This window comes from Terrapene carolina, unplaced genomic scaffold, assembly GCF_002925995.2.
Source record: "Terrapene carolina triunguis isolate 2854851 unplaced genomic scaffold, T_m_triunguis-2.0 Scaffold130, whole genome shotgun sequence".
Lineage (NCBI taxonomy): Eukaryota > Metazoa > Chordata > Testudines > Emydidae > Terrapene > Terrapene triunguis.
In genome coordinates, this window is record NW_020664481.1 from 2,695,204 (window position 1) to 2,720,781 (window position 25,578).

At 43.0% G+C, this 25,578-nt stretch overlaps 1 protein-coding gene across 1 annotated transcript in view; it reads right to left on the minus strand.

Moving 5' to 3' along the window:
- Positions 1–1,540: 1,540 nt before the first annotated feature.
- Positions 1,541–25,578, minus strand: part of CSNK2A1 (casein kinase 2 alpha 1) — a 35,884-nt gene continuing 11,846 nt past the window's right edge. The window contains exons 2-13 of the mRNA XM_024200916.2: positions 17,134–17,345; positions 15,365–15,476; positions 13,781–13,882; positions 13,058–13,108; positions 11,802–11,861; positions 10,721–10,804; positions 9,854–9,964; positions 8,802–8,903; positions 7,729–7,829; positions 6,404–6,552; positions 4,846–4,932; positions 1,541–4,311 (exon numbers count right to left, since the gene is read on the minus strand). Coding sequence (XP_024056684.1) covers positions 4,196–4,311; positions 4,846–4,932; positions 6,404–6,552; positions 7,729–7,829; positions 8,802–8,903; positions 9,854–9,964; positions 10,721–10,804; positions 11,802–11,861; positions 13,058–13,108; positions 13,781–13,882; positions 15,365–15,476; positions 17,134–17,234 — 1,176 coding nt within the window. The 5' untranslated portion in view covers positions 17,235–17,345 and the 3' untranslated portion in view covers positions 1,541–4,195. The remainder of the gene's footprint in view (positions 4,312–4,845; positions 4,933–6,403; positions 6,553–7,728; positions 7,830–8,801; positions 8,904–9,853; positions 9,965–10,720; positions 10,805–11,801; positions 11,862–13,057; positions 13,109–13,780; positions 13,883–15,364; positions 15,477–17,133; positions 17,346–25,578) is intronic.

A 25,578-nucleotide genomic window follows, 5' to 3' on the forward strand; every position in this document is an offset into this window, starting at 1 on the left:
TTAGGACATCCTTTAAGGATGCCACCAACATGACTTCCACATCAAGTAAAGTCCACATGGACACCACCTGGATAGAAGGTGACCCAGAGAAACATGCGGAACAGAGAAAGAAGCCAAATCCATCAACTGACACTCAGAAGGGCTCCTCTGTACAGTGCAAACAAAGATGAAAATAAGCAAATTGACCACCAATGAGACTGTACCAAAACAGATGTCACAAGTAGTTGTATTAAGATCTTCTATAGCAGAGTTAGCCAGCCTGGAATTTTTTACTTCTAATTTGCTTTAATTTTTTCCTCCCTTCTCACATTTCCCCCCCTACATTTCAGGCCCAGTTTAATAGTACACCTCTACCCTGATACAATGCTGTCCTCGGGAGCCAAAAAATCTTACCGCGTTATAGGTGAAACCACGTTATATTGAACTTGCTTTGATCCTCTGGAGTGTGCAGCCCCGCGCCCCCCCCCGGAGCGCTGCTTTAACGCGTTATATCCGAATTAGTGTTATATCGGGCTGCGTTATATCGGGGTAGAGGTGTATCATGCATTTACATAGCACCTCATCCATTAACACCACTTTACAAAAGGGAGTTCTTGCAGGTATGGACTTTCTCCAGTGTGTATTTGTACAGCTTCTGGCACAAGGAGGCCCTGATCCTCACTGGGGCTTCTTGGTGTTAAAGACAAACTTTGAGATTGCATCACTTGCCATTTAAATGCAGCCAGCTCTGGGTTGTAATGTGGCAACTATTTAGCAGCACACCAGTAGTTTAGGCCAGGAATTAAATACCAGATCACCAGAAACTCAACATTTGCTTTGCAAGACAAAGATCCCTTTTCAGTTAACTACATATCCTCCATCACATTGCTTGTGTTCCTGAAGTTTCATTCCATGGATTAAGAGGAAGGGCTCCACACACTCCTAATTCCAGAATTTGAGAGTCACTGCCTTAATCCAGCTCAAACTGCAGGGGCAATTTGGGTGGAAATAGAATTACTCGAATTATCCCCACTCTCCTACACAAAATCTAATACTTTCGAAGACCAACATAAGGTTTTTAGTGACCACAAATGACCAGGACATTTGTTTTCATCCTTCACCCAAGTGACAGTGTTGCCAGCAATAGTGTGCCCCTAATCGCCACAGAGACCGACTCAGAGGAAAGAATGCACCCACCAAATCAACACCACTTCCTGCAGCACCTAGATGCTCTTTGGAGGCCTCCATCCAAGCTCTGACAAGCCAGAACCTGCTTGCTTGCGTGAGCTTGGAAAAACCAAGGCACAAAGTGGCACAGGTACAGAAGATGAACAAGTACTGTCTGAGCAGGGCACAAGTTTCTGCAGCATTAGAATGGATACAATAACATTTCATCTTTATTTCCTTTTTTGGAAGACACCAATGTAATTTGTGTAAAATCAAAGCAATTTAGTATGCATGTGCAACTAGCTGCAGGTTACTGTACTGCTTACTCTGTGGTGGTGATTTTGTTTCAATGTTTTTATTAAAAAAAAATTAAAGACCTCCATGGCACAACTTCTTCCCAGCATGGTTAAGTTTAGTTATAACAATTACAATACAATTACAACCAATAAATCGAGAAAAGAAAGTCTAACTTCAACAAAAAAAGGGCCACTTCAAACAAGATAAAAAACCTTAAAAAAAAAAAAAGACCTTGAAGGTTAGTTGCCAGCAGGACTAATCTATTGGCATTTGATTTCCTGCCATTTAACACAATGCACTGCTGAGAAACAAGTGTTCCAATACAAGGTATACAGAGGAGGTAATCTACAACACAGAAGTTGTTACAATCTGTAAACCCTTGCCCTCCCATCACCACTGGGACACACTATCCCAGTCTATTTAGTTGCATGCTTGTGCAGTGAATCTGATGTAGCATTTTATAGAAAGAGCTTGTGTCACTTCCAGAACCGAGTCCTTCCATTCTCATCTTGTTTTCTTGCTTTCTTTTGTTGCAAGGCTTGATGGGCACAAGAACCTTCAGCTGTTTGTGGTTTCCTTATTATACAGCCTTATCTACAACGATGCTCTCTTAAGCTAGGAAGGAGCCAACTGTTTTGATTTATAGTCCTCCTTCCTCATTTACAAAAAAAAAATAAATTGGTTAAGTGTCCTGTGTAGCTCCCGACCTAGTGCAAACAAACCACAAGTGATATCTTTGCCATACTTGGTGCTTTTAGCTACTGCACATCAAGGAAACAGTCAACATGGTCCGATTTTCACATCATTCTAGGATATAAAAAGATTAAGTACAATAAATTTCCACTGGATGACATCATGGAGAAGAAAGCTATCCTGGTGCTCATTAAAAATTCATCTCCCATTTAGGTGATCCTAATGGAAAGGGGACTATGGGTTCCATGCTGGCCAGTTTCTCTCAATTTAATCCAGCCCATGCACTCAACTGCCTTACTTGGCAGAATTAATTGAAGCAATAAGGAAATAATGGTTGAACACCCCCCCCCCCCAAATTAAAGTGGTAGGTGCTTATAGAACAAGCAGGGGTGAAATGCCAAGGCTTCAGGACTTGTTGCAAGAACTAGAAGAGTACTCAATGCCCAGAACAAGCAGCTGCTGCAACGGCATTAAAACGAGGATCCAGAAGTGATGGGTGCCATTGTGCTTAAAGTCTCTCCAGTGGAGCACCTGACAAGCTTAAGTGGTTTGATTTCAGTGAACAGCAATGCACAAAAAGCTGGGAATTGTTTCCCTAACACAAATCCCAGCATGGTTGAGAAACAAAAGGAGTTCTATGGCAAAAGATCCTTATCCCAGGAGATACTTTGGCTTGTGATGCTTCTATAAGGCTTCTTTGCACTGCTCACTACAACAGATCATACAAAGGTGCATATGACTAGGAAAGCCGCCTCCCTCAATACGTGCAGGCCTGCAGGCCACTCTTGTGTAAAAGTGTGCGACACCAACCCAGTGAGACCTCTACACAGGGAACTTAAATCTAACCTTGATAAATAAAACCAAATGTTTATTTACACCAAAGAATTCCAACACTGGATCTTTCACATATGAAGGACAAAGTATATATACACAGCAAAGGGTAGCAAGGCTGTAACAAGGGTGCTTTGTCATCAATAGTAATATCTGTCCACAATTACAGGTCTACCATTTCAGTTTAAGTTAGTCTACTCGCTCCTTCCTCTCAGTGCATATTTACAAGACTGTGAGGTAACCAGTATTCTCACCACATGGCACAGGAGGGTGGGGGTGGTGGGTGATGACTCAATATGTGACTTGGCGCAGTCTGATTTTCCAGCTCTTTAAGTAGCCACCATTTTGAAATCTGTATAAACAATTTAAAAAAACAAAACAATATACCCAGTAACAAATTAATTCCAGAATTCCAAGCCAAGGGATTGGCCGGAAGAACCTTATGTGGAAAAGGTACTGATTAGAGTACAGCTTACCCTACTGGAGCACCTTCAACAGCAGATGGCAAGAACGTCAACTGGATCAGTAACTTTATGCTTTAAGACTAAAATTACATGCAAGGGAGAGAGTCAGCGCTCTGGTTAACTCCTAGAGAGACATGATTCATACAGGACAGAATAGGGTTTTAGGCCTTATCTGCGCTTATTTCTTATAAGTTTTTACCATCTCTACAAACTGAAGTTGTCTCCTCAATGTACCCCAGTTGAGTCATATGCAGAATATGGTGTTAAAGTGACTGGTACTTTAAGAATCCCCCTCCCACTGCCTTGTGAAGACTTGGTCTGGTAGACTCCAGAGAAAAGCACAAGACAATCCCCCCAAGGGGTGAGCTGGTGGAGGAGTAATGGTGGGACTATGAAGAGAAGAGATTTCCAGCAGGATACAACAGCTTGGAAATGTAGTTGGTTCATCTTTGTTCTCAAGTGATGAGGAGTTTGGGAAAAAAATTGTCCGAGAAATATTCCATCTGCAGTATTTTCAGGGATTCCCCTGAGTTACGAAAAGTTCAAGTAAAAAAAAAAAAGAAAAAAAAATCAGCCTATAATAATTTTTTTATATAATGACTGAACTACTATAAATCCACAAGCAACTGTTCAGACACGGTGCCTCCAAAGTGTTCCATCCCCTCCCTTCCCCTGCCAGGTGCAAGCTGCAGCCTGGGGAGAGGTAGAGGGGGAACCTCTTCCCCACCTGACTCAGCTCAGGCATTCGGAGACAAAACCCATCACTACTGCTGAGCTCCTGCAGCAGCTGGAACCGGCATCCCCAGAGTATTGGTGGCAGAAATCACGGGTGAGCCTGCTAGAGGTCCAAGGGGCGAAGGTGTTGGCACTGAAGAGATCCCTGAAACAAGACAGTTCAGCATGAATTAGAGCAGGCATGGCACATCATACCTGAGGCAACCCAATATGCTTCTCAAGGCCAGCTACTTTGGGAGGTCACTTTAGTGGGAGTGTAGCAAAATGCCACTACGTTCTAAAGAACAAGAGCTTTCATTGGCCTCTAAACAATCATCATTGGTCTCAAATGGGGGGGAGAATCACGTTTGTACACGTCTCCTCTTGGGAGCAGACACGTGACTCTGGATAAGTGCTATCCTCCCATCTCGACATCTTTCAACCCTGCCCCAAAGGCATTCAAAACAATAGAGCACTTCCCTGTGAAACAAGCAGAGACCATGGCAGGTTAGTGAAGCCATACCCAATCTTTCCTCCTATTTCATCCCCAACTCGTTTGTAGCCCCCTTACATAGGTCATACCCTGGGGCTGACACCTAGCAGCTTTGCCTGCAGAATTCACTAGTCCTGATTGCTTTCCTCACCTCCCATCTCGCTGTTGTACAGGAAGTTTTACAGCAATTACCAAGAAGGAACTGACCTGACATCATACTTGCGCTGCTGACAGGAGTGCTGCCACCTGGCATGCTGGATGAACCCATCCGAGCCTGGTCCTTCACAATGGGATCTAACAACATACGAGGGGTTAGGTTTTGTTCTGCCAGACAGCATTTCAGAAGCACAAGACCTGTATATGCACTGCTAACTGCTGTGCAAGTATGTACTAAGCATTTGTATATGAAGTGTCAAATTCTGCCCTCTGACTTCAGCAGGAAATGCACACAGGTGCATGAGGGTTGCATTTGATCACTGATAAGCTGCACTAATGCAGCACTCTTGTCTCAGTGGGTGTGCTTGACATAATAAAAGGAAGCTGAGGGAAATGCATCCAAAGTTAGTTTGGGAAGGAAAAACTAAGTGACTTGACTTGTAATAAAGCTGATCTCTGAAAGTGAGTTTAGTGGACCAGAGACCAAGATTTATCCCAAATTAACAGATAATTTCCAAATACAACCCTAAGTTGTTCAGTGTATTGAGGATTTAACACGATACTATAACTTCGGGGGTGACCATTACTTTTTAGGTCTTTATCTTTCATAAAAAGCCTGTTTCATTAACTGCCCCTTTTCGTCCCAGCTGCAGACAGACAGGGCCACACCCATGGCTGAGGGTAAAAGACCCAGAGCCTGCTTCTGCAGCAGCAGCACAAGGAACCATAAATGTTTCCCTGGTTGCTGCTGAGCTAGGAGCTGAGCAAATCTTGAAACCATTTTTCTGCAGATACTTGTTCATATTTGGAATAAAATTCTCTTCGGCGCTTTCTAGAAGCCTTTTGCATTTGCTCGTCATGAAAGTTCTAGCACTCAAGCGTTACAATTGCTAATAACCATGACAATCCATTTTTTAGCTCTTAACATTTGCCAAAAGCAAACTGAGTTGTGTCTTAAGTTGCAAAATTTTCATTGTAGACTGTGTTGGTTAATTGTATGAGTCAATCAGGGACCAAGAAAACAACGTGACTAGTGTTACTAAGCAAATCATCAGATTTAACATTTTTGCAACTATTCACGAAAAATCTGCAGACCAAGAACTATTTGTTGAAGAAATCGCAAATAAGTTTGAACAAATGTATGAGAATTTTGCCATACTATCAAACAAAATATAGGCAAAAACTAAAACAAGTTATTCATTCAGTTACACATTAAACAACAAGATGGGATGAGGTACTATTCATTTGGTTTTATTAAAACACGGGAGATAGATAAGAAATCAGGCATCTGTGCTGCAATTATCACCAAAGCAGCACCAAGTGTCTTCATTACCAAGGCAGCTGATTGACTGGTTTGACAATACCATATACCACAACTCATTCTCCCTCCTGGGAGTGCCTTCCCTTCCCAGAAGGGCAAGTCCAGGCTGGCTTAGGTGTAATGGACTACCCCATCTACCAACGTCAGAGGCAAACAATCTCTCAGATCCTATGCAAGTGTCTGGAGAGACCAGGCTCACTTTACAGCCACTTGCCCCATCTCCATCATCATTAACCAATAGAACCAGCAGCTCAAACAGTAGCAAAACATGAGAAGGTTTATACTTACAGAAGTAGGGGTGTTCCATGGCTTCTCTTGCTGTGAGTCGTGACTGGTGATCATACCGCAGCAATTTGTCTAAGAAATCCAGAGCTTCTGGGCTCACCAAGTGTTGGTTCTCACTGTGAACAAAGCGCTCCCATCGCTTACGGGAGTGCCTGTAGAGTGAGGAAAGTCAAATGAGCGGTGTCTGCACCACCACTGTTGAATATGGCTTTTCCTCTTTTAAACAGGGCCTGTTGGCCAGGTGTATGCCACAAGAGATACTGTCACTATTCAATGTGGCAGCAAATATGATCAAAATTGTACTGTAGATTATAAAGTTGAAGTACACCATGCCACCTCTTGGTGGCACAGTAGTCAATCCGACTTCTTACAGCACTCTGATTCAGGTTGTGAAATTAACTCCCAGCCCACACTTCGGGCTGGTCTACACTATGGGGGGGATCGATCTAAGGGCTTGTCTACATTATGCGCTGGATCGATGGGCAGTGATCGATCCAGCCGAGCGCTCTCCCATCGACTTACCACAGCGAAGACACCGCAGTAAGTAGATCTAAGTACGTCGACTTCAGCTACGTTATTCACGTAGCTGAAGTTGCGTAACTTAGATCGATCAATCCCCACCCCTCCAGCGTAGACCAGGCCTGAGTTATGCAACTTCAGCTATGTGAATAACGTAGCTGAAGTAGACGTACTTAGATCTACTTACTGCGGTGTGTCGACGGGAGACGCTCTCCCATTGATTCCCCTTGCGCTTCTCGTTGAGGTGGAGTACCGGAGTCGACGCTAGTGCGATTGGCGGTCGATTTACTGTGTCTATACTAGACACGATAAATCGACCCCTGCTGGATCGATCGCTGCCCGTCGATCTGGCCGGTAGTGTAGATAAGCCCTATTTCTCCCTACTCCACCTCCCCCAAGGTAGTTTTGGTGGATGTCACCACTGAAAACGATCACTGTACTAGAAAAATCTACCTCCTCCTAAACAGTGATTGATTTGCTATAACAAAGTCAACAGCTACCTCATCAAATTCCCCTGAAGAAGAGTGGTAGCATCTGCCTAGTCACTAACTCCAACTGTACATTTATTGCCTACAAGATCTCCCAGAATCTGTCAGCATCTGTCCTTAGCCACATCTGCAGAGACAGGATTCTTTTCAAGGCAGCACTGCTCTACTGGATTGATATCACACAAGAACCAGGTTAGTTTCAGGAGCCCTACAGCTGCTTTCTTCCTAGACAGTGGTCTGTGTCTACACACAGCACTGCTGCCAGAGCATTAGTCTACCTGCTCAAAGATTTTGGGTTGATCTTAAAGGTTCCTGGCTCACCTGCCCAAGATGTCATTGAAGCGTGGATCCAGCTCAATGTTGTATTTGTCGATGTAGTCATATAGATCTTCTGTCCCCAGCACCTTGGCTATCCTCACCAACTGGTATCAAACAACAAAAGATAAACCGCTATGAGGGGGGAAGAAGGATGGGATACTTTCATCATGGTTGTAACAGTATATCCCCTTATGAGCACTGACGTGCTATTCCAGAACACTGAATCCACGTTCAGGGGTGGTCTTGTGGCTCCTACTCCCCAGACTGCATAGAATCACAAATACGGCAAACATGCCCTTACCGATATTCAGCTCTTCTGGTCAGTCATGTCAGTCTATTAGAGGAGGGCATGCAATATTCTAATTCAATTTGTAGAGGAAAAGTCCCAAAATAGCAACTGTGTGGGAAGGCAAGAATAAAACCAGGGAAAAGGCAGAAGCCCCAGAATGAGCCACTGAAGGGCGATACACTATCTTAGAAGGCTCGGGAATGAAGGTCTGAACAAGAAGGCCAACATTCTTTAACTTCACATATCAGTTTAGGCACCTAAATCCATGGGGATTAAGGGCTTAATTTTAGACATGTTCCATTTGAAAGTTTTGGCCCATGGTCCTAGAACCTATATAATTCTGGTGCATAAGTACCAAAAGGGGATAAATAATGAACCTGGTGTGAAGTCAGTCACTTTATTGAATAAGAGAAACCATGAAGATGCTGGGTAAGTCTGAGAGCAAGACTGAAGATGGGTATCAGGAAGGGCTTTTCATATAATGTTACTGGTTCATGCTGTTGTTCTGAAACACACGGTCTACTATGCTAAATAGAACCATCGCTCTTGAGGAGAACAAATATCTTCAGATACACCAGCTGAGACACGGCTCAAATGATGTACTGTTCCTTCTATCCATACGTTTCCATTGAATCAGTAGATAAATGTTACACATTGAATAGAGACTAAAACATGGCTTCAGATTCACAAAAATAGTGATGATGAATGCTAATTCTTCAGCCCCTTGTGATGGCTGGAAATGCAAACCAGAAACCTGGACCATGGGGATTGCACCTGCCAAACTCACCTGATCATAATTGTCGTGGCCATGGAAAAATGGCTCCTTTCGGAAGATCATACTGGCCAACATGCAACCCAAGCTCCACATATCCAGACTATAATCATACATCTGGAAAAAGCAAAGACACGATTCACTCCTTCTGGCACGCTAACTTCTTAAGTGACTCCAATGCTAAAAAGAGTGTTGTCCAAATGATATATAGGCCAGATGATGTTAGGAATAAAGAATGAAACGTGCTCACACAATACGATCCTAAAAAACCTTGTTTGGCTCTAAAATTCCAGTTGCTCAAACTGGGCTCTGGGAACTTAAAAGAACAGTGGCAGTTGTCCTCAGCTCCATCTTTCTATCTTGATGGAACTGCAGCCCTCACACACCTTGTTACATTCACTGGAAGTAGACATTATGGAACTGATCAATTGGCAGGTTGTGTTGCCAGAGAAGTAATGTGGGGTAAGCAAGGAAGAATAGAAACAGGTTGTTTCTCCCTTAGGAAAAATTGGCAGGTGAGAAGTTGGCTTGGCCCTGAACCAGAACAGAATCTGGGAGTGCTGGGCCCCTTGGTCAGTCAGTAACATCCTTCCATCCCCAGCACGCAGTTTGTAACCCTCCACAATGGAAACAGCCTGTAGCTAAAATGAACTACAGCAATAACCTTTCTTTTTAGGATTTTAATGGCTCCATTTAGTAATTTATGCCATACATTTAGTTACCCTGAGTGTAAACATGGGTCCAGTTCAATTCTTTGTATGCTCTTCCTTAGTACAAGGCTGGTCCCCTTATCTTCCCTTGCTTCTGAAATCAAGGAAGCAGGCCTGTAAGTTTTTTGGCTCTTCTCTAGAGCCTCTTAGAAACATTAGTCTCTCCAGTATACTGGTGCTGAATACCCTCTGCTCCTTTTTTCCCCTGCATTGGAGGACAGGTCCTCCAAGGTTCTTGAATGCTGTCCAGTCTTCAGATGTTCTAGTTCCTTTAGTCTCCTACTCTGGTATGGTATTGGGCTTCTGCATAAGCCAAAGTTAAGCAACTTTGGTCTGAACCTCACTTGTGATTCTTACCTGATAATCTACAAGGAGTTCAGGTCCTTTGAAGTATCGGGAAGCCACTCGGACATTGTACTCCTGGCCAGGATGATAGAATTCAGCCAGACCCCAGTCTATTAGCCTCAGCTAGAAATGGAAGAGGAAGAGGTAAGAAGGCCTGGTCTGGGCCTTGGCTCTCCAATTACTTTAGACACCATGTCTCAGAAAATTTTAATTTGGTGAAATTTTAGACTAAATTGGGTCTTTTTAATCCGCTAGAAGTGAGATCATGAACATTTGTGTTGATTCTTGGTAGAGGATTAGTCTCAACTCGACACCGCTACCCCTCTATCTTTGTGCTGGAAATACTTAATCAAACCCCCACACACATTTGAGACTATCTGAGCAAGTCAGAGCATTGCATTTCAGTTCCAAGATTTAACGTAGTAGGAAGGAAATTTCTTAGCACAAGCTGATTCTGTCTGGGTTAACAGGGTGGGGATGTCTCATACAAGATCAGTTTTTGAGGGACAAAGGAACCATATTATAGTCACTAGCATAGCTAGACTTGCAAGTAAAAGCAGTGGCCACATTCCAACCACACAGAGGAATCACCTCTGAATGCATGTACACGTAATCACCCCTAGCTATACATGTTACAGTATGAACTACAACATGTGAGGAAGAGCCGTCACTTAAACAGTTGTAATTCTGTATAAAGTTTAACTGTAGCTATTTAGTTAAAGGCTTTTTACAGATTTTCATTTTAGACTTATTCACATGATGGAAAAGCTGCCACTTTGAGCCTTGATCTCTGGCAGCACCACAGCGCAGCGATGGCATGATGGAGGTGCTGTAGATCTGAAGAAAAAAGTGAAACCCACCCAGCATTCTGCTCCTTACCTTTCTGTGCTCATGGTCAATCATGACGTTGTGGGGTTTGACATCTCTGTGCATGATCCCCATGCTATGACAGTAATCTAAAGCCTGTGTATAGAACAGAGGAAAGGAAGAAGTCATTCAACACAGGTTAGCAGCTTTCTTTTGCACCCACTCTGACCAAAGCAGGGGTCACAAAGGAACGACACCATTTGGTGTTCCTTGAGATCTACTCCCTTGACAAGGCTCCCATGCATAGGAAAGGAGGAAGCTGTATGAGGAGGGATTCCAAAAATAGATAACTGCCCTACTTCAGACAGATTTATGAACCGAACCATTGTAAAGTTAATACTGGTTACAGGAATAATGTTTGAGATACAGCTTTCTGCAAACCCAGCAGGTGGGGAAGTGTTTTCATGCATACCCCAATCTCACCACACAGCAGACCTGACTATCATCCGAGGTCTGTTCTACTCAGAAAAGAAAACCTATAGAACTTGCTTTTCAATACCTTCTCCCCAGGAGTAGGCCCATCAATATGTTTTGGGGAGAGCAATGCTTCTAGCTTCACCTCAGATGCCTCCTAATGTAAGTGGAATTTCAATAAGGTCCGTAAAAGCAGAGCTATAAGGCACCATGGACCAAACAGGTCTTGCTTCCTTCAAACTCTGATGAAGGGGGAAAGAGGGACACCCCCCATTTGGGTAAGAAAGGGGATTTTGTGCTGCAAACGCACTCAGTTCACAGACTACATTAAGGCAGGAAGCCAGCACATCATAGCTTTCAATCCAAGTTTTCCCCTTTCTCAGGCTGTACACGCACGTCTGATTTGGTATTTCTACTTGTCTCAATGTACCCAAAAATTCAAAGGCAGCAGCCCGTCTATACCCAGCAGGGCTAGAATGTGTGGGAACAAGGCAGGCCAGTTCCTGTAAACTCGGTATTAGCCCTCTCACTTCTGTCATTCAGAGACCCGATCCTTCTCCCACCTGCATTTGTTTTCTATCACTGACTAGTCACGCCAGCCACTGTAGGACTGTATTGGGGGCAAATCCCAGATCCACACAAAACTGATAAAAAAATCAATGAACTGGAGAACACTTACCTTCAAAATCTCATACATGTAGAACCTAATATCATAGTCTGTTAATGTCTGGTACAATTGCTGTGGGAGACAAAGACATCACTTCAGTGTTAAGAACAGAGCAGGAAATCACATCCATGCCAATACAGAATAAAACAACCAGGTTCCCTGCAGCTATGTTTTTCCAGCTGCATTCATGGCAGTAGCAACATTTCCTCAATCCAGCAGCCACTCAGCACTGCCCCCTTCCTCCCATAATTCAGCTGTATCATTCACCTCTAATTTTGGCCAATGTAAAGCTCACTTCCAAGAAGTACAGTTCTGATTTCATTTCCCACAGACACCCTCAACCCTCGAATGCAGTGTCATAAAAAGCAATGGCTTGCAGGCTGGCTCTCAGAGGCTGAAGATTTCCGCAGAATTAAGACAACTATTCCAGATGGTGTTAACAAAAGATGGCCATACTGGGGTCAGACCAATCGTCCATCTAGCCCAGTATCCTGTTTTCTGACAGTGGTTAGTGGTAAATGCTTCAGAGGGAATAAACAGACCATGGCAATTATTGACTGATCCATCCCCTGTCGTCCAGTCCCAGCTTCTGGCAGTCAGAGGTTTAGGGACACCCAGAGCATGAGTTGCATCATTGACCATCTTGCTGAATATCCATTGATGGACCTGTCCTCCATGAACCTAATTCTTCATGGAACCCCGTTAACTTTTGGCTTTCACAAAGTCTCTTGGCAACAAGTTCCACAGGATGACTGTGCATTGTGTGAAGAAGTACTTCCTTTATGTTTGTTTTAAACGTGCTGTTTATTAATTTCTTTGAGTGACCTCTGGTTCTTGTGTTATGTGAAGGGGTAAATAACTCCAGAGGTATGTCAACAGAGGTCAGGGCAAGCAGCACTTAACTCTCTCCCCACAGAACTGAAGCCACAGTAACATGCATTTTCGCATTTCAAAATTGGGAAGTGACCAGGGCAATGAATGTTGGGGAGATTCACCTGATGCACACGAAGTATTTAACAGTATGGGACTTGGGATCAGGATTCCTGGATTCTATTAAGTGTTCTACTACGGAGACATAATGAATAAGCAAGTTACAAACCTCTGCCCTCTGCCTCCTTTAATGTCAGGCTAACATGCCAAAAGGAAACAGCGACTGAATTACCTGCCCAAGACAATGGTACTAGTCCCCCCCTCCATAAATAAAAGTTAAGGGAGGTGGCTTTCAAATGGAAAAGAACACAATTACAAGCAGATATCTCAGACTGTACCTTAAAGTCTGTGTTGTTTACATGTTCAAAAACCAAAGCAGGGGTCCGGGACTAGGAAGAGAGAAAGAAGTATTTAGCTATGTTAAATCTTTGATAAGCAATCTTTGTACACAGTTATGAATGAATCTGATGATTTTCTATGATTACCACTAAAATCCCTTCCCGCTTGGACAATTGACATGCTTCAGTTGTTTTCTGGGATTCACAAAGAGATGGCAGAGCTGAAGCCAGCACTACTTTGCATTGGCCCTGTGTTTGCAGAATGAATTCCCACATTTCAGTTCAGTGTTACTGCCCCTTACGCTAGAAGGGTAAGGGCCGGTTTACACTGAAAACGTACATCGGTATAGCTGTGCCTCTCGGGGGTGTGAAAAATCCACACCCCTGAGAGATAGAGCTATGTCCCCTAGCGTAGGTAGCGCTAGGTTGATGGAAGAATTCGTCTGTCAACATAGCTACCCCTCCTGTTGCTGTAGCGAGTGTCTACACTGAAGCACTGCAGCTGTGCCGCTGTTAGTGTTTTAAGTGTAAACAAAGCCTAAGAAATGGTCTCTGGATGGGGTAGGGCCCTCTGAAAGAAGCTAAACTGATTAAAAGGCTGTTCTGATTAAACAATTTAAAGACAGGATTTAAGAGCAGAAGGGAGAAAGCAGAGTGAGGACAGGTCAACACTGAAGTCAAACCCAGCAATTTGAGCACCATCCCTAAGCCATTTATACTCACCACAGGGTCTTTTACTATATCTGCAAGGGTGATTATATTGGGACCACCTCGCAAGTTTTCTAAGATCTTGATTTCACGCTTGATTTTCTTCTTTTTTACTGGCTGAAGGAAAAAACCCAAAGCATTGATAAAATAAAACATTCCAGTGAGTAAGACTAATGGAAAAGTTGCAGCTCAGCATCTGTCTCTCTCTTAAAAGTGGCTGTCAGAGCACTTACGGAATTAGGTTAAAAAGCCAAACTTTCCAGTTTCATTATCTGATTTTGCATGCATTAGAAGGAGGGGAGTCTCAAACATTTGTGATAACAGACCATCTCTCCTTCCACTCTCAGTTGTACAACCACCTGGTAAGAGCAACATCTAAAGCCACTTATTACCTGGAAAGGTAGCCAAAAATACAAAATGATCCTGATACTATCTATATGATCAGACAGCTGGAAATGAGAAGTAGCACCAGGTGACCAGCAAGCTCTGAGTGGAACACCAGCAATACAACCAGTTTGAGAAACTCTGGATTACAACAGTTCACCAATTAAGGCTGCAAGATGTGTGCGTTCCAGTGCTAGTGACCTTTTATTAGCCAGAGACAACATGCCAGAGTCTTTAGCAGTTAGCAATTGAGAGCCTACCTCTTGAGTCTGCATTTTAGATGTAAATCTTAACTATGGTGACATTCTGTAGAGCAGAAAAGCAATGCTCTAAGGTTAGTAGTCACTAAAGTTTAGCTCAGGGGTAGGCAACCTGGAGCACGCGAGCTGATTTTCAGTGGCACTCACACTGCCCGGGTACTGGCCACCAGTCCGGGGGGCTCTGCATTTTAATTTAATTTTAAATGAAGCTTCTTAAACATTTTAAAAACCTTATTTACTTTACATACAACAATAGTTTAATTATATATTATAGACTTATAGAAAGAGACCTTCTAAAAACGTTAACATGTATGACTGGCACGCAAAACCTTAAATTAGAGTGACTAAATGAAGACTCGGCACAGCACTTCTGAAAGGTTGCCGACCCCTGCTTTAGCTAATCTGTGGCCTTAAAGAGGAACAATTCCAGCTTGACTCTTGGGTGTTTTGCTCCTCTGTTCTTAAGGGGGAAATAGCCAGAGTGCTCATGGGGGAAGGAGCTCATGGCTTCACACAGGGCAAGAGAATTTTCTAATCATCCCTTTGGTGTCAACAGGTTATGAGCTCAGCTCTAAAAGCTAATGTCTGGTGCACTGGCATTGATCTCAAAGAAAACCTAGTTTCCTAATGCAGTGCGGAGAAAGCCATGGCAGCACATCGTGATATAGAGTAGCACCTTGGAAGGATGGATATGCACAGAAGCGGATGCTGCTACAAGCAGAAATTTCCTATAGACAGATTTGACATGGTAAGCAAGCATGGGGCTTGCACGGATGGACTGAGAATAGTGCTAAGTTACAGGAACCTCAACGGGGTTCCAAGTGCCACTGAGTGACATTTCCCATAACAGAATTATTTCAGGAGACTCAGATGTTCTATGCCAAAGCCTTGCACTTTATATCCACCTAAATACCCCAGGGACAGATTTCCATCTTCCAGACAGTCCCTTGCTCACCTTGAGGATTTTAACTACTACTTTTTCATTATTTGTGATGTTGATGGCTTCAAACACTTCGCTGTATTTGCCCCGGCCTAATTTCCGAACTAGCTGGTAGTCATCTTGATTTCTGTGGAGAGATAAAGGCACAGAGTCCCCAAAGAGCTCAGTCAGTCCTTTTTCATTCACAAAACTGTCCCTCGACAAACATCAGCTGTCTGCCTAGTCTTCTATAAAAGCTAGGTAGTCTGGCTGCTTGGACTCCTCTTTCTAAAATAAAAGATCAAAGACTGATAGAGAAATGTGGAACCTCACCTTTCCATCTCAATACAAATCCAACCCAGGTGAGTAATGACCAAGAGTAGCTGCCATTTGATAATTGCCTATTTGTAATGATCTGGTCTCCATGTAGTTCCTCCTCAACAGGAGTTCACAAAAAAACCCACCTTCATACATGGAGACCTTGAAGCATTCTCATCAAGAGAGGTCAAGGACTGAAGGGACCATGTAGACAGCTACCCTCACACAGAGAGGTGACCCCTCCTGTTCAGGGCTGAAGAACATCGGGAGAGGAGTGTAGGAAACCTTTCATTGTCACTGCCTTTTTGGATCTTTTCTTGGATAGGGGATTTATTCCCTGGGATGTCACAAGAACCAAGTTCACTTGAACTGATCAGCAAAAAGAACGAGGAGTCCTTGTGGCACCTTAGAGACTAACACATTTATTTGAGCATAAGCTTTCGTGGGCCAAAACCCACTTCATCAGATGCATGCAGTGAAAAATACAGTAGGAAGATATATATAGACCGAGGACATGAAAAAATGGGTGTTGCCATACTAACTATAATGAGAGTAATCAGTTAAGGTGTTTCTCCTCCAACAAGCGACAAGATAAGCCCAGTATCCAATCTTTTCCCTTGAGTGAAGGGCTGGGAAAAATGGTGTGTTTCAGTTGGGACCACCCCACTACGTTTGTTCGGTCCTTCCAGCACAGACTTGATGTGTATGACTTCCATGCACATCACAAAAATCTAACAGACTGTTAACATCAATTAAAATTACTAAGGGAGACAGCACCTATAGACAGGTGCTATAAAACCTGTTTAAAATGGGCTGAGTCTGGGGCACTGCTTATGCTCAGAAGACAACGTACATTTCAGAGTCAGGCATAGGAAGGGCCTACACAGCCCAGACGCTGCTATAGAAAAGCAGAAATGCTGCAATATCAGCTGGCACCAATGCTGTCTGAATCTTGGGAGGTTTTAGTTCTAAGCTCAGTTTAAACACTCCATTCCTTTGAATTAAATGTACAAAACTTCTCCAGACCCTTGCAGAGAGCTGAGCAATGAGATTGTTACAAAGTGATATACACAGAGACACTGAAAAAAAAAGTCTCTTCTATTATCACCCAGTTTACAGAGGTACCTTGACATCTTTTCAAATGATTCACCCAGAGCTAAGATCTTAGTTTCTCCATCACCATTGAAAAGCAACTAGATTAAAGGAAGGAGGGAGCTGCTCAAAGTTTTCTTATACTGTTGTGGTTTTAAAATAGTGACACAAGAAAATCTTTCAGACACTGTGAAGGGGCACTGTGCTATTTCTACAATTAACGATAAACCTTACAACCCTAACGTACACCATTCTTACTAGAATACTGGCAAAACGCAAGAAAAACCTTAAGCATTATAGGTGCTCGAACTGATAGCTTCCCACACACCACTCAGCCAGATCCAACAAGGACCAACCCCTGCCCAGCACAGTCAATACGAAGTGCAGACACTTACCCCCATTCGACAACATGTGACTCATAGTCCCAGTACTCTCGGGGTCTGTGCGTGTTTACGTCAGTGTAAACTCTGGCCCTGCTTGGCACGGGTCCTGACATGTCGGACAGGTTGCTGGGTGGAGTTATATTAGGTGTTTAGATTTCTGGTAGCCTCTGAGCTCAAAACCGGACACAGGGTGAAGGCCTTGGATGGGCCTTTGGTTTTTCCAACTACAGAAACAAAACGAACAAAGGTTAAAATCTCAAGGCAATATTAAAATGTTTAAGTTAATCATTAAAAGCTGCCCAGCAGAACTGGAAACTGGCCATGGGCCGGAGATCATTCCTCAGGGCTTGAAAAACGTCTTTGCTTGCTCACCCTGAGTAAGTGGGAAGGAGCACTACCCCATCCATTTTGGCAGATTCAAAATTTCACTTTTAAAAAAAGTTTTCTAACTTTCATGGTTGCAAATGGGAATCAATGAGTGTGGTCTGAATCTGCAGACAAACTCCTAGTTTAACCATGTTCTGAAAGCAACAACATCCAACTCCTTAACCCTCCAGTAGAGAAACAATGCCCAAGTCACCGTGCGTTGAAGAGCCCAATCTACTATATCCACATTAAAAGGTGACGTATATGACTGGAATACACCACCTATTTGTAATGCAGTGATAAATGATGCTGCATAATATAGGGGGATGATGGGCAGATTGACAAGTTTTCTGGAGTAGACTTTTTATAAAAACAATATCAATATTTTGTATTTAAATATTTCAATCTTTACTTATAATCGTGTGTGTCTAAGAACTATAAATGCATCGGGGCAAAAGTAGCCTATGATTTTGTTACCTTGTAGTGCAAATATGCATGAAAAGAGGCTTATACATTTCTTTTCTCTCCCCCTTGTCCCTATGCTCGCTTTTTATTAAACTCAAGCCCAAGAGTTTCAACCCGATTCCAGTCTAATCCCAAAGTTATTTTATGTTCAGAAAATTAGTTTTCCATCTACAGCCAAAATACCAGGGAAAACTAAAAAAAAAAGTGAAGTTTAGAAATGAAAGACCTTTTAGGTGTCTAGAAACACTTCCTTGCTTTGGCCTCTGCCAATGGCCCAAGAGATCTCCAAGAGGTCTTCTGTTGATGGGGCATTTCAAAGTGGTGAGAGACTTACCCAGCATATATTTAGTAAACACTGTCTGTCTTATCCCAGCTATTGCGAGTACAACCACTCAACCAAGGGCAGACAACCCTTGCCCAAAGGGATCCCTATCCTAATTTAAAATAGTTGGCTACTGATTTTTCCCACATCCAACAAATCCTAAATCTGCAAAAAGCAAAGAATAAAAAGTCACCGAACGTCAAGACTTGTGCACATTTCACTGATCATTCACCACAGTTTTATACCATCTAGAGTGAAAACTCCTCAGGGCAGATATCGTGGCTTTTTTTTTAACCGCTAAAGCATCTAGAACACGGTGGATGCTATGTTAACGAACAAAAATATTGATGCTTAGTGTCCCAGCCAACAATCCTGCAGTAAAACAAATCCTTCTCTACTGCTTCCCAGTGCTTGTCATCTGTAATTTACTCCCTCTCCTCCACTGAGAACAGATTTTATCTAGACTAACATGCAGGAGATGTGCTTTTATGACCACATATATCCATTTTGTGGAATGGAAAGAATCACTGGCCTTGAGTCACTGCTGTGGCTTCTCCATGCCACTTAAGGAATTAGCTAGTAACTAGATAAACAACTTCTCTCCCATTATGTATTTAAATAAAGGTTAGCCACCTCCATAAGACCTCCCATAACTTGCGTAAAAAACCCTTGAAATTTGCTTCAGAGCAAGGATCCTTTCATATCCAAGCAGGAAAGTTTGTACTGACCACAAATCTCGTTGAAAAGGCTTGTGTCAAACAGAAATAACCAGACTTTTTAATACAGCTTACTTACTCTCTCAAGAAATAAAAGTCTAAGTTTAGTAGATTCAAAACACGTCTAGGACCTCAAATGCAACCTAACAGCAACAAAGTAACTGAAGTCAACCCAACACTCCTTTGAATATTTTTTCTATTTTGTGGTGTAAAACTTTTCCAACTTCCTCTTGTTCTGAGAAATAGCGGAGAAGTGTCTATGTTCATATTCTTCTGCACAGACGTCCCAACGCTGACATCCTCTACACACAAAAGCCAACTTTGACACATTAACTTAAGATCAAACAAGATAGTAACAGCCAGTCTCTTGGTCCTCATGCTTTTAAGGGCTCGGCATGTACCTTAGGGCTTACCTACACACAAAAGTTGTACTGCTTTAACTTTACTGGTATAGTTAAGGCAGGACATCCCCAGTGTGCATGTTGTTATATCACTATAAAGGTGCTTATACCTGTGGAGCTATTCCCATATGGGAAAAGGAATAAGCTATACCTGTATAAGACACTTTTATATTGATGTAACCGTGTCCAGACTAAGTGTTGCATCATTAAAAAACCGCACCTGGCTGACAGTTATTCCAGTGCAAGAACTGTGTAGACATGGCCTTAGTAAGACTGATCATGGTGAGCTATCCAGAGTTTTAAGCATTGGTTTGAAACTATTCTCAATAGCTTGTGACTCATCACCAGGGCCTGCTGCATTAACTAGGGGAAATTCTACAGGCAGAGGAAAATAATTTTGATCACTTGACCATAAAAAGTTAAGACTTCAAATCTGATTGGCCTACAAGAAGATGTGGCTCTCAATGCTGTGGTCTCACATTCAAATGATTGTCTGACGACACTGCTCTGCATCTTGCTTGTTAGGAGTATTACAAACAGTTTCTCATGTTCTCGTTTTTAGTGTGACTCTCACTGAGTGTTCAGTTAAGCTTTGCCCTTGCTTTAATGTAAATTAATGCCACTGTAATAACCAGTCAGAATGAGTCAGAACAGACTAACTTCAATTCCAAGGGAAAAATTTAATATTTAAATGTTATGGGTAACTTCCATCTGGTCTGAAATCTAGACCTGAACACACAGCATAACTAGTCTACTCCTCCACAAGGGCCACCTATTATTGTTAAATGCTCATGCAATGGTCTCGGCCCAGAGCACTTAAAATATCACCTAAAACTGGGCTGGGGATCGCGGTTGACTACTCTGATCCTCAGGCAAAATGGAATTGTCCATTGTAAGGGTAAAGCTCATTTGTGCAGAAGACAGCTCTCTCAGGAGCTGGTCCAATATGGTGGAATGAACTTCAGTACCACTTAACCCACCACAAACCTCACCACCTTTTGCTCCAAATGCAAGGCATACTTTGACCTTGCCTTTGGTAATACAAACAGAGCAAAGTGTACATATAATCCATTTAAAAAATCCCATACAATATCTCCTTGGTAGGAGGAAGGGAGAAAGTCATGCAGGAGAGATACTAGTCACATTGTTGAATGCACTTTTGGAAGGCGCATAGATCCTATGGTATTGAGCATAGTATACAAATCTAAAGAGACTAGAGTCATGATTACTCCTAGAACAGATATCAATGCTCATGATCTCATATTAGTATCCATAAATTGAGATGAATAGCTCTCTCACTAGGTTATGAGCTCACTTAGAGACCATAAAGCACCTACAGCTCCTCAGATGGAAGGCTCTATAGAAGTGACTAGTATTTATATTGCACCACAGGTGTGCATTACAGGACACTCACCCTTCAGAGTCATATTAAGTGAATCCTGGGGTTTGCAATCTTACATTTCTTCCCTCCTAAAGAGGGAGATATTTCCTGTATTCTTGCATATCCTCACCCCTTCAACTCAAGGGGTGAGGCAACACACTTGTTTAAATCAGGGGGGGCAGGAGGTTATTACATGGGGGTTGCGAGCTGTCAGCCTCCACCCCGAAACCCTTGCACTCAGAGGCTTGCTGTGTGAAAGTGGTCACCAATACAAAAGTTTGAGAACCACTGGTTTAAATGGTCCCAAATAAAAATCTTTGCTAGCTTTAGAAAACAGTTTTGGAAAAGAAGAAGACAGCTGTATTTCAGAATGGTCCATAACCTGCCCCCCGCAACAAACCCTTAGAAGTGTACTATTTAGATTGTACAGTCGGGGTAGAGATTGTGTCTTCCTTTGTGTGGAAGACACCTAGATCAGAGTGGGCACAATCTAAATAATTCAACCATGTACGTGCTGCACCTTACACCTTGCCCCTTACAAAAAACACAGGCCTCTATTCATATTTTGTAGTCTAATTAAGTGTCTACTGAAGTAATAGCTCCACTGGTCAATTAGTGACCTATAAAAAAAGGGAACAAAGAATACCTGGGAAATTACAAGTCTGCCAGCCTAACTTTGATACCTGAAAAGATACTGGAACAAATTATTAAACAATCAATTTGTAAACAGAGGATAACAGGGTGGGAAGGAATAGCCAACATGGATTTGTCAAGAACAAATCATGCCAAACCAACCTTATTTCCTTCTTTGATAGGGTTACTGGCTTAGTGCAGTGTCCCCCTCACCCCTGTCCGTGCCTCCCTCCTTGGGGTAAGGGGCCAAGCATGGGGCCACAGCTGGAGGCGGGTGTGGGGCTGGTGAGCTGGAAGCGGAGCCCTGGGCGCAGGGCCAGGAGCTGGGCTGGGTGGTGCTCCCTCCCTACCCACCGTGGGGGCTGGCCCGGGTCCCAGCCATGCCCCCCTGAATGTTCTTCAGCGCCCCCCTAGGGGACAAGCCCCACAGATTGGGACCGCTGGCCTAGTGGATGGGAAGGAGCAGTAGATGTGATATCTTGATTTTAGTAAGGCTTTTGACACAGTCCCTCATGACAGTCTCAAATAACCTAGGAAATGTATTCTACATGAAGTTACTATAAGTTGGGTGCAAAACTGGTTGAAAGACCATATTCAAAAAGTAGTTATCAATGGTTTGCTGTCAAACAGAGGGTGTATCTAACAGAGGCCCACAAGGGTCAGTACTAGTCAATATTTTTATGAATAACTCCGATAATGGAATGGACATATGCTTATAAAATATGTGGATGACACCAAGAGGGGAGGAGCTGCTATCATTTTGTAGGACAAGATAAGAATTCAAGACAGCCGGAGATTGGAGAATTTGTCCGAAATCAACAAGGTGAAATTCAATAGAGAAGTGCAAAGTACTACACTTAGGAAGGAAAAATCAAATGTGTAACTACAAAGTGTGGAATAACTGGCTAGGTGGTAGTGCTGCTGAAGAGGATTGGGGGGTTGTAGTGGGTCACAAATTGAATATGAGTCAATAGTAGGATGCAGCTGTGAAAAAGGCTAATATTCTGGAGCGTATGAACAAGAATGTCGTATGTTAGATACCGGAGGTAACTGTACCATTCTACTCAGCCCTGGAAAGGCCCCAGCTGGAGAATGGTCCAGTTCTGGGTGCCACGCTTTAGGAAAAAAGTTGACAAATTGGAAAGAGTCCAAAGAAGAGCAACAAAAATGACACAAGGTTTAGAAAACCTGACCTGCGAAGAAAGGGTGAAACACTGGGCATGTTTAGTCTTGAGAAAAGGCGGCGGAGGGGAGCTCTGATGAGTCTCTTCAAATATGTTAAGGGCTGTTATAAATAGGACGGTGATCAACTGTACTCCATGTCCACTGAAGGTAGGACAAGTAGTAATCAGCTCAATCTGCAATTAGGGAGATTTAGGTTAGCTATTAGGAAAAACTTTCGAACTATAAGGATAGTTACGCACTAGAACAGGTTACAAAGGAAGGTTGTGGAAGCCCTGTCATCACTGAAGGTTTGTAAGAACAGGTTCGACCAACTCCTGTCAGGGATGGTCTAGGTATACTTGGTCCTCCCTCAGCACAGGAAGCTGGACTACATAACCTCTTGAGATCCCTTCTAGCTCTACACTTCTATGGCTTTATCAACAAGCCTTGCACAGCACCCTGAAGCATGCTAAATTTAGGTTGTGCCACCCAACCAGAGGGACAAGTCCCAGAGGTATAGACTCTCCACTGAGAGCATTCCATCCCCTGCCCTTAATAGATGACAAGCCAACTGCAGGACGCAATTTACTGGCCCATAATCCCTATGTAAGGACAAAGGGAGAGGTAATTTCTCAGGTGACCAGAATCTGAGACTCTTTTGGACTTTGTACAATGTAACCAACATCTTGAGCTATACCCAGAAACAAGCAAGTAGAATCTGTTCTCTGCACTGGTTAGGTGCTCTTAGTGGCTCATACCTAGGGCCCTACCAAATTCACAGTCATGAAAAACACGTCACGGACTGTGAAACCTGGTTTCCCGCCTCGTGAAATAAGGTCGTTTGTGCGCTTTTACCCTATACTATACATATTTAATAGGAGAGACCAGCATTTCCCAAATTGGGGGTCCTGACCCCCAAAAGGGAGTTGCAAGGTTATTTTAGGGGGGTTGCGGTATTGCCAATGCAGAGGTAAGGGTGGCAATACTATACCAGGCCATCCTTACTTCTGCACTGCTACTGGTGGCGGCTCTGCCTTCAGAGCTGGGATCCTGGCCAGCAGCTGCCGCTCTCTAGCTGCCCAGCTCTGAGGGCAGCGCTATCGCCAGCAGCAGTGCAGAAGTAAGGGTAACAATACTGCAACCCACCCTACAATAACCTTGCGACCTCCTTCCCCCCACAACTCCTTTTTGGGTCAAGACCCCTATAATTACACCACCATGAAATTCCATATTGAAATAGCTGAAATCATGAAATTTATGATTTTTAAAACCCTATGACTGAAACTGACCAAAATGGACCATGAATTTGGTAGGACCCTACTCATATCATGGGCTGCAGCATTTTGCAGTAACTGACACATGCAGGTGCTTTTTAAGTGTAGCTCCAAGTAGAAGTCATTGTGATAATACAGCCTCAAGGTTACAAAGGTGTGCATCCTCATCGCACTGTCTGAATCAGAGATATGATTGACGCCTCCAATAAAATGCAGAATAAAAGACTCATTTACTGGTGCATTTCAGAGCAGCTCAGCTGAGTGGGCCTGGAGCACCAACTGAAAATAGCAGAAGAGAATATTATGCCTTTGCAACAAACTAATATTACTGTAGAAAACCATGCAGCAATCATCTAAGGTCTAAGGCCATGAGTGTGGCTCTGCAGGACCTGCACAACTAGAAATTAGGAGTGCAGATAGATGGAAAAGCCCCTGAAGTGTAATTGTACACCGCAAGAATCCACAAGTTTACTAAAATGCACTTAGTATACTGCAATCTATTAAGATCGTACATTTCAAGTCAAAACTTTCATTTTTATTCACTTCCTTACCCTGCTCCCTCCCAGCAGAGTGACAGAGACTTTCCATTTATGCAACTAAAGAGCTAAAGTTAGCCGGTTGGATGCACAGAGATCATGCAAGACTAATTAGCAATGTTTCAGCTGGTTAATTTTCTAATTTGAAATTATTTATATTATCATCGTGCCTAGGAGCCCAGTCACTGACCTGGACCCCATTGTGTTCGGCATTGTACAAACAGAACAAAAAGACAGTCTCCCCCAAAGAATGTACAATCCAAGTATAAGACAAGACGGATGGAGACAGACAGATTTGCGGGATGGGGGGCAGGGGAAGAGACAAGGAAACAATGAGAAAATATCAGTCAGCATGATATGCAGCGGTCTCCACATACCAGCGATCTAGTCACTGTCAAGTTTTGTAGGCATAATAGCAAAGGAGAGTTTTCGAGTAATACTCTTTGCAGAACTAGCTGATTCTAAGCTAGTTTAAACTGACTTGGCTGTTTTAGTTTGAACTCTTACAAGGATTTAAACAGCAATAAGAATTCTAGAGTGCTCCATCTGGTCTAGCTTCTTCTAGAAGAACGATTTCATCATTTTGTTGAAAAAAGTGAATCATACTAGTCAACAGGACAAACTTCACAGTAGATGGCTTCCTAAGTCATGCAGTAATAGCCTGACACAGGATGTACAGTATGAAGAACCCCTCCGAAAAGGCACCTCAGAAAACCACCACCCACTGGAGATTCCCCAACAATTCCACACAAACGTCTGGGACTGGAAGGATAAATATGTATTTACCTCCACAGTTCTACATGAGGAAGAATGAGAGAATTTGACAGTAGTGGTCATTTTTGATTTTAAAGTAAATCTAACATTACTTGCATATCATCTTCCATTTCCTTTAAAACCAAAAGTGACCAGCACTGTCAATTCTCTCATCCCTTTCGATAAGAAATGTGTTGTGGGTGGGGTGGGGAGGGTTAATGCGTATTTCATCCCCAATCTCAAGAGGGCAAAAAAAGATGATTTAAGTTCCTGGCCAAAATGTACTGATACCAACGTGGTTAGGCAGTGAGATAAGCGGGAACATGCAAACTACAGTTCAACCCATAGCTGTGAGGAAGAAAAGCTGCACTATGGACAACTCAAACAGCTGAGTTGTACCTAGGTCAAATGAGTGTAATGAACTGGTTACAAAACCACAGTTACAC